Source organism: Vigna angularis, chromosome 1 (assembly GCF_016808095.1).
Source record: "Vigna angularis cultivar LongXiaoDou No.4 chromosome 1, ASM1680809v1, whole genome shotgun sequence".
NCBI classification, from domain to species: domain Eukaryota; kingdom Viridiplantae; phylum Streptophyta; class Magnoliopsida; order Fabales; family Fabaceae; genus Vigna; species Vigna angularis.
The window spans coordinates 29967430-29977379 of record NC_068970.1 but is presented as its reverse complement, the minus strand read 5'-3'; the positions used below and the strand labels follow the sequence as shown (position 1 = coordinate 29977379).

General features: G+C 36.1%; 1 protein-coding gene across 5 annotated transcripts; it reads right to left on the bottom strand.

Moving 5' to 3' along the window:
* Nucleotides 1-6790: 6790 nt before the first annotated feature.
* Nucleotides 6791-9582, bottom strand: LOC108340955 (fe(2+) transport protein 1). Of its 5 annotated transcripts, XR_008246388.1 has the most exons (4): nt 8954-9582; nt 8025-8104; nt 7817-7910; nt 6791-6984 (listed from the first exon to the last, which is right to left on the bottom strand). XR_008246388.1 is itself a non-coding variant. In XM_052871454.1 (3 exons), the coding sequence occupies exons 1-3, from the start codon at nt 9548-9550 to the stop codon at nt 6977-6979; spliced, it is 699 nt and encodes a 232-aa protein (XP_052727414.1). In that variant the 5' UTR covers nt 9551-9582; the 3' UTR covers nt 6792-6976. The 5 variants fall into 5 exon arrangements, 3 of the variants coding, with proteins under 3 accessions (XP_052727414.1, XP_052727415.1, XP_017434035.2); XR_008246389.1 differs by lacking the exon at nt 7817-7910 and having other exon boundaries at nt 6792-6984; XM_052871454.1 differs by lacking the exon at nt 8025-8104 and having other exon boundaries at nt 6792-6984.
* Between the last annotated feature and the right edge of the window lie 368 nt (nt 9583-9950).

Sequence of the window (9950 nt, the reverse complement as noted above, 5' to 3'; positions counted from 1 at the left end):
CATATTTATGCCCACATTTATGTTTTAAAATTCAAATTTTTGATGATATTATTGTGCTTAAAGGCTTGATTAAAGTGAATTTGTGACTATTGAATTTATTGGGTTTGAAAATTAAAGATGCTTAAAATGTGATTCTTATAGTTGCATAAATTATTTTGGATATTCTAATGTTTATTTGTGCAGCTGAAGTTAGAATTTTATTCATTTAAAGCATGAAATTGAATGGTCAAAGCTGGTCTAATCTGGTCAACGCAGGACTTATATGCAATTTCGAAAAGAAAGAGATTACTAAAGTGCAATTAGAGAAAATTTTTGGACTTTTGTGCAATTTTGAATAAAATAAAAAGTGTTGAAATTTAATTTTGGGCAAGTTTAAACCTGCTAGATATTTTAAAAGATAATTTTGAGAAAATATATCTTAAGATATTTTATTTGATATTGTTAAATAATTACCTTATTTAACTATATTAATAAGAATCAAAAGATAATATTTACCAAATCTTTTTAAATCTAGAAAAGATATTATCAAATATTCTCAAAAACTGATTAAATTTGTTGAATATTTGAAAGATATTAGATATAAGATAAAAGAACTTATCAACAAAAGATTCAGAGTCCAAGCCCAATAAAGCCTATATAAAGAGACCTAAGGGAGACAGAAATCATAACTCATTCATCCACCACTCCTCTCACTTTTATTTTGCCATGTATTCTACTGCATCCATGGAGGGCTAAGCTTCTAGGGCTATTCCACTGTAATTTCATTATGGATTCTGAGGTTAAGTTGAATTAATGGAATTGTTTCTTTTGATTATTGATTTGAGTTGCTCTCTTTCTATGTCTTTCATCTCTCAATCATATTAAAAGCAATGATTTTTGCATCATAAGGTGTTTGAATCTACATGCATATTAATCATATGAGTTCAAGAGTTTCTAGGTTTGGTTGAGAATCTACTTTGATTAAATTTAGGAACTTTCATTAAACGGGTTTTTGCTATCAATTGAGAATGTACTTTGATTGGTGGTAATAATTCAACTATAATTAATTGAGAATTTACTTTGATTAATTAGCTATTAATTTGGTTAGGAGATTTAAGAATAGACATGATTAAGCATAATAGAATTTAATTGAAAATGTACTTTGGTTGAATTCATTGTGAATAATCTAGAAAGGTCTTGCATTTGATTGAGAATCTACTTTGGTTAACTGTATGATCACCCTCAAATTTGATAGCTTCAACGACAACATATCACCCTCAAAGTAGTATTAATTTGATAGCTTCAACGACAACATATCACGCCGCGATTCGTGATTTCTTTGCGAGTTTGTCCTCCTCAATTGACGCAACTAGAAAAAAAATCGCACTTCCTTGATTCAATCTTCTCCACCCCAACCTGCACACAGAATCATAGAAACAATGTTCGCTCTATCATTCATCTTTTTCACCAGGAAACCAAACTCAAAAATCGCAAATCCTTTTCATGGCCCCTACCTCCGTTAATGCGGACGAGTTCTTTTCTTCCTCGCAAGAACAACCATGAGCTTCAATTGCGAACTCCTTAAGCTGTCATCCATGGCCGAGAGTTGCGCGCCTCTATCCTCTCCACAGCGGCGCAGGAATAAGAAAGCAGAATGTTTTTCCCCTTTCCCCATCTGTAGAACCCTAATTTTGGAACCAAGAGGAATTTGTGGAAATGAAGAAGAGTTCCTGCAAAGCCCCAAATCAAAACATTCAATCACGAGCTCTGTTGTCACAAAACTGTCTGAGAATAGACACCACCAAACTGCGAACGCAAGCCCGCTCCTAATCGTCATCAAGCAGGGCTTCTAGCATAGCAAAGACGACGGAGATGGAACCCTTATGGAGGCAGCTCCTCTACAACCCTCATTATGTCACGTCATCGCCGTTCTTTTGTTGCCCTCGTCGTGCCCTTGTTGCGCCCTCGCCACATCCTAGTCGCGTCGTCGCCGTTCTTTCGCCGCCATCGTAGTGCCATCAATTATCCTCCCAGGTTGTTTGCGAGAAAGCAAGAAGAAAGAAGCTTGAAGCAGTGAGAAAGGGGGAAGAAGATAGGTGCCCCATAGCAACCTTCTCGCGCAAGACGAAGAAACGGGAAAGAAGATAGGCTGTGTTGTTTGAGAACATAACGAGACTTGGGGAAATTAAACTTTTAACATTGAAATTATGCAGGCTTTTATGCCTCGGGACCCCTCTCAACCGAGGCACTAGGTATCACTTGCAGAAAAGTAGGTGAATTTTGCAGGTTATTATGCCTCGGTTGCTGTTATAATCGAGACAATAGACCCTTTTTACTTTGGTTTCCAAAGAACCGAGGCATATAAATTTTCTATTATTATAAAAATGCCACCGCGTTTTTATAAAAACTGAAGCATATATGACGCGTTAAAATACAGTTTTTTACTAGTGTCCACTCCTTAGAGGGCAACTTGGGTAGCATGCAAAGTTTTGGTTTTTAGGGTTTTCAAGAGACATCATTAGCCTATAAAGGTAATTTGATTTTGGCTTCAACAACCTCTTAGCTTGCGGCTTCAACTCTATGTCTCTTCGGCCATAATATAAAGGTAAATCTTTTCTTGCGATTTCATTATCTTTTGTCTTTCCAAATTTCGGTTGCATTCAACTTTTTCCCATTCAAATAATTGACACAAGGACATTTAAACTTCACTTTATCATCACTTATACCCTCAATATGTTGTGGAAATTGTATAAATTATTTTACTCCTCTCTCGTACTCAACATTATTGCATGGTGAATTAATTCAATCTCTATCCATACATACATACATACATATACATACATATACATATACATATACATATATATATATATATATATATATATATATACACTGAAATTGTTCGCACAATTACAGTAATCTTGAATAATCACTTTGATCGCTTTTGTATTCAAGGTTTAAACCTAACCTATTCAAGAATATTTACTTTCTTTAGTTTATTAAACATATAAATTTTAAAGAATATAATTAAAATTTCACAAAATTTTGCTAGCATTTGACATTGGTCTTTAAGTTACACAAAATGAAAGTGATTATAACCCACAATCAAATATAAACCCGAAGATCAATATAAAACACAATTACAAATATTCATGAATTTTAAGACATGCATATTAAAATTTATATGCATTAATAAACTATGAAAAAATGATTATTATTTTGAAACTGTCCAACTAGACAATTCAAGATTAAATATTGTCTCCTCTTATATTCATTTTCAAAAAAAAAATACATTTCTTCAAAAAAACATAGAGATAGTAAATATTTTTTATATTGAATCTCAAACTGGAAATTGAGGCTAATTCAATAAAATAATATATTTAAGCATATAATTAATCACATATCCAACATAAAATATAACAACCTATTACAAAATTATATAAAATTATATGCTCATATTAAAAATTAAATTTTAAGCATAATAAATGAAACCTCGGAGCATGAAAGGCGAACAATAATGAAAAACGAAACAACAACCCATATTTTCAAACGATACAAAATTCCACCACTAAAAATCAGTACATGGACACAAATACAAAAAAATATAGAAGTCTTAGGAACCAAAGCAAACTAAAAAATGTACAAAAACAGTCATGAACAAAGGAATTAAAGCCCAGCACGTATGACGAAAAATCACACTTACCAACGTAGGAAGACGAGCTGGACCACTGAGGACAACATTCAAACCAGTGATGATGGCGTTCGAGGCAATGACCACAACAATAAGAGTAGTTACAAAGCACAAGCATAGCGACTTTGGATCGCACAAAAAGTAACAAAGAAGAAAACTATAGATGGGTTTGTGACTTTTTGTGAAATTTTAACCTGGAAAGATATATTGCCTATATTATTTTAATAATCGAAGCAATAACAGGTCTATGGCATCAGTTTTACTAACAAACGTTGCCTAAACACTAGTACAGTGAAAGAAAACGACAGCGGTTATTTTCACACATAGATAGCGGTTCCTGAACCGAGGCATATACAGGCGAGGTAAAAAAGGGTAGGCTTTTGGCCTCGGTTCACAACCGAGGCAAAAAGGGGTAGGATTTTGCCTCGGTTCACAAGTAATCGAAGCAGTAGGTTTTTTTTTCTTTTTTTTGAAGGACTTTTCGCCTCGGTTCCTTATGAACTGAGGCAGTAGAGTGGTTACTTTTTTTTTGCTTTTGTCTCTGAAAAGTTGTTTCTCACGCTGTTCGAGTTCTCCGGTCAGTAAGTAAGGTAGCACTTTTCCCTTCTTCCTTCGATGCCCGTGCCCAATCCCAAGCTCAAAGAACCCCGCCGAAAACACCATCGCAACTTTTCCCGCTAGATCCCACTCCCTTCCCTCGACGAGAATCGTAAGAAGGCCAACTCTAACGCCCTCAAGAACCGCAAGGAGCCTCTCATGAACCACTTCATATAGTGATGGACAACCGCACTCCATCGACCAGTAGCAAAACTTTGAAAAGGCCAATAAAAATTCTAATCCAGCAAAGCACGTAATAATCCAATCATTCATACACAGTCCAAGTAAAAAAAAATGAACAATATTGTCAATGGTGTTGGTGATGCCTACAACCAATAAACGACAATGATCAAAAGAACAAACGCGACCCAGGTGGGGCTCCTCCACGGGCACGAACCCGGGCCGGAGGTGTGGTAGAACGAACTTGTCGGACTTCGGCGACGAAGAGGGCATGTCCTTGTTGTTGTGGTTGATGATAGGGAGAGACGAGAGCGAGGAAGCGGTGCTAGTTCGACCGAGGGGGCGAAGCGAGATCGCGTCCGGTGGCAGAGTGAGATCGCGTCTGGTGGCAGAGCGAGATCAGTCCGGTGGCGATTCCGACTGGTCTTGGGTTTGATGGATCATATTGGGTGACGATTGGTGGTGGGGTTGGGGTTGCGAGGTGGGAGGCGTGACGGATTTGCGAGATGGAGGAATAGGCTTCCGCGGGAGTAGGTTGGATGCGGCCATGGGCTTTGGACGCCGATACCTGAGCGGCGGCATTGAAGGAGAGGGTGGATGCAGAACCTTCCCTTCGTCTAGGTTTTAGGTTGCTACGACGGAGGCGGAGGCGCTGCGAGGGAGTGCGACGACAATGGCGTCGAGGCAGCACGTCGGCGACGATGAGGAGGGAGCGTGACGGCGAGGCAGCATAGCGGTTGCGCGAGAAGCAGGGGACGACGCAAGGCGAGGCAATGTGAGGCTGAATCTTGCGCGAGAACAGCGGCAGAGTGCTGGCGACGGAGCGGCAGAGTGCTGGCCACGGAGCGACGACGTTATTTTAGAGCGATTGGAGAACAGTGAAAGCAAAGAGATTTGAGCGAGCAAGAAGAAGAGGAACAGTGAGAAGGGTACCGTGAAAGCAAAGAGATTTCTGAGGTTATAAAACACTATACTACCTCGGTTCCAGATTTACCTGAGGTAATAGAGGCATACTGCCTCGGTTTCAAGCATACACGATGCCTAAAGTGCGAGAAAATAATTAAAATTTGAAAAGATATACACGTTATATGCCTCGGTTGACGCCTAACCGATGCTGGAAAGCTTTTCTACATCGGTTCTACTGATACCCGAAGCAGTAGACCTTATTCAAAAATTATGTCAGCTTCTATCACGTGATTTAAGTGCGTGCTGGTCCCACTTTATGCCTCAGTTTCTGACTTAACCGAGGTAGTAGGCGTTTTACGCTTCGGTTTCCTATAAACTGGGGTATATAAGTTCCCTAAAACTACAAGAATACCACCGCACTTTTATATGCTTCGGTTTCAGTAAAACTAATGCATATATAGTGTGTTAAAAAGCTAATGCATATATACTAGTGAAACCTTGCCCAAAAATTAAAAAATAAAATTTTCAATGGCAATTTTTAAATTTGGTTGAAACTTTTGGCCTTGGTTCTTTGTGAAACCGAAGCATAAAGTCTTTGTGACATCGATTCTCATAGCAACTGAGGCCATAGGTGTTGTTCAGACTATAAATAAAATAAAAGAGTCATTTCTGAAAGACTTATGACAATATTTTTGAAAAGAACTGAAGCCATATATCTATTCAGAACGAGGTGTCAGTTTGAGATATCAATCTTCAAGGGAGAATGTCAAGACCCTTTAGCAACATTTCTACAAAGAACCAAAGCCATAAGCCCTGTTTGCAGTGTTGCCAGCTTCAATCTACTGTTTTCAGTTTTACAAGACCCTATGACAATGTGGTTTTGTAAATAATTGAACTGAGACCTTGTTCATACATTTTTCTTTTGAAAATTTTTATTTATCTTGGACCCCTTTAGGCTTCGGTTATTTTTTAACCGAAGCCAAAAGCTATATATCACTACAAAAATAACAAATTTTACAAGGGGTTTTTTCTTCTGCATTACCGGCGGTTTTAACCCTTGGTAAATACATTTCCCAGGATTGGCAAACCACTGGGAAAATCACTGTCACAAAGATTTTCGGTGGTTTTAGCGGGGATTTTTAAAAATCGTTGCTATTTGCAGGGGTTTTCACAGAAACCGCCGGTACTTGCAGAGGTTTATAAAAGATGCCGGTAGTTGCTGGGGTTAATAGAAACCGCCGGGATTTACGTGGGTTAGTAAAAGACCACAAGTATTTTCTGGTTTATGTAGTTGGGGTTTTGAAAACCGTCGGTAATGAAAATAATTTAATATTTTTATTATTCAAATAATTTGATTAGTGTGATTAACATGAAATATGTTTAACATTAAACCAGAATAATATAGAACCAAAAGTACTTATTATAATATAAAATAAACAATAAAATTTAAAATACAATTAATTTATCAACTTACAAAATAACATATGTTCAGTCTTAAAAACTAAAAATAAACATGTTCTTTTACATAAAAATCAAAAAATGTTATGAATAACAATTATCATTTTTGTATTATCATTTTTGTTGTTCTTCATTTTCTTCATATTTTTTGACACAATTTCTTAATCAGATACCTACAATATAAAATAATAGTTAGTCAATAATATTGGCATGCTCACTTTTAAGGTTATGTAATTCCAGAAAAAGAAACAATTATTCAGAGAGGTCAATCATGGCAATGCATTGAAAATGTAAATCAAGTCCAATATCAAACAAGCATGAAAGCATAAAAGAGTGAAAATTAAAGGAACAAGAATAAACTTATCCAAATGCAATTTAAGCAATGAAATTGGAACAAACAAGATATACCAAATATGTTGTCCCTGCAATCAATGACATTTGAAGAGTTACTGCTATAGTATTTACTAATTGTCATGCTTTTATCCATCCAATCAAAATAAAACCTATCAACTCTAAATTACCTAATCAAATTATTTTCTTGTAGGTAATTTGTTATGATGTCTCAAAAATATAATTAAAAATTTGTCATTAATTGTGTTGAAAATAATATTTATTTAACCTACTAGATTTTTTTAATTTTGGTTTAATATATTGTTAAAACAATTTGACTGTAATTTAAGAGCAACCTTAGATTGTGGCAAAAAAATTTAGTTACCTAAGGACAAATGAGAAAGGAAAGATGTGATTTAAGCTCTCGGAGTGTTTTTGGTGCTGTTCTCCAATTTGAATAGGAGTTCTACCTTGGTAACCTAAGTTGATATTTAATGCAAACCTTAATATGCAGATTAGTGATATAAAACTCTAATTTTTATTCCAGAACAACACTACGAGTTTCTATGCATGTAAGCTTTGTCTTAAAAAGATGTAGCAAGAGAGGAATCAGACATAGGGATGGGATGCGCTTCAAAAAGAGTTTTTAGATAAGGAAAACATGTGTAAACCTACCCTTGAATTTGTAGATTATGTCATCTCCAAAAAGTATACAGATATGTGAATCCGTAGATGCAACCAATAATTTGCTAAGGTTAGTTGGTGAAAACTGCAAATATTAATCATATATGATATGATTAATGATCAACATTCAATAATTTTGTATAGGGTGTCCTAGAAAAGCAAATTCCAGACTAGAAAAACAGTGAGAGAAATAAACAACCTGAAAGTCAGTGATCACTTTTTCTGATGTTTTTTTCTTTCCTCGTAAACACAACTGAGCATTCAATTGCAGATGTTTATCTAGACAAGAGAATTCAACAATATGAAGATTATTATAAGCTGCTACTCATAATCCTTTCTGAGATCATTCGTTTAAGTGTGGACTCTGTTCTATATACTACAGACAGATTATAACATCAAAATAATAAAATAGTAATTCAAAGTTTGACCATATACTCACCATCTTAAACATTTCTTCCAATTTTTATTTCATTTTTTGTTGATTAAGTGCTCAGGAATGATTTTATTTCAATGTAACCGATTGATTTTGTGCACAGGTGCTCTTCGAATAAATGTTTTGGGATGGATGTTCATTCGTTTCGTTTCAACCCCAAACTCACCTTCAAGGTTAGATCCGTTTTAGGGTTTTCATGTTTTTGTTTGGTTATTTATTGGACAACGTTTTGTGTGCAGTGTTTTCTGGATGTTTCACGTTTTCTGTTTTCCTGATAAATAAAACAATGTTTTTTGGACAGTGTTTTGCGTGCAGGTTTGTTTGTGTTTGTTTCTATGTTTCTAGACAGTGATTTGTGTTTTATGTGCAGTGTTTCTGGACAGTGTTTGTGTGCGGATCTGAAATGGTTACAGAAACTATCAATTTTTTTTAGAAAAAAACATACTTTAGACAGCGGTTCTAGTACAAACCGAGGCAAAAAAAGGTCTATTGCGTCGGTTCTAGATTCAACCGGGACAATAGACCCAATTTTTTTTTTGTTTTTTTGCTTTACAATTCGGATTTTTTAAACCGAGACAAAATGTCTCAACTTTTTATCTCGTCCAAATATACTTCGATTATGCAACTACTCGTCAGAGTAAAAACAATCTAGACAATATCTTTTCGTTGCACTAGTGTAGTGAGAAAAATCTTACCATGGCAATAACACGATAACGTAGAAGCTGTGATTGGCCTTCTGTCTTGTTATCAGGGTGGTGGTGGCCAAAGTTAACAACACCACCCATCTCTTGGTCTCCACCACCTGCAGGGTTGCTCTCAGATGAAATAATCTCAGTCCTAATCTTCTTTGTGTAAGCACTAGTAGCCAAAGAATCCACCATCATCGTTATAATAGCAGAGAACATAGCAACAAATCCCGAAAATGGAAACTCGTGCCACAGTTTCTCCTTCAAGCAATCAGACCGCAACATGTCAAAGGAATCGGGAAGCACGTGCATGAAGCCCGTGCCTAGAATTATACCAGCCGCAAAGCATTTCACAATTACGAAGAGATCGTTTTCAGGGTTCAAAGCTGGGATTGAACGTGTCACTAAGGGTAGTGTGACACCAATTATGCTACAAACTAAAATGGCAAATACGGCTATGAGTTTTAGAGGCAAGGCTTTCTTTTTGTTGTTGCATGCGTTTGCTGATTGAGCTTCACAATCAGCCACGGCTTGAGGTGTGAGAAGAGTGACGAGAATGAAGAAAACAAAGATAATCTTGAAAAGAGTCGCTGAAGTAATTGCCATTGTGGTTGTCTTTCACAAACTCTCTAGGTCACTCACTTCTTACTGAGCTCTATTTGTAGTACAGAATCTGAGTTGTCAAAATAAATAAAAGTAGTTGTGGGAAGTTACGTAGCATAAATTTTGAAGGGTGTCAACGTACCACATCCCTTTCTGTAATTAATAGCAGTAAACAAGTACACCACACATTATAAAATAATTCTACGATGGATGCATATAACACCAGCTAAAGTGACTTCACATGAGAAGGATTAATGTTATTACAGCAAAATTAACCTTACAGAATGGCGCTATGGCAAGGGTCATAAATCAATTGCTATAGGATATATATTATAATGAAAATGTTTTTGTACGTAGAAAATGAGTACTGAAGTTAATGTTTATCACATAGACGGAGGCAAGT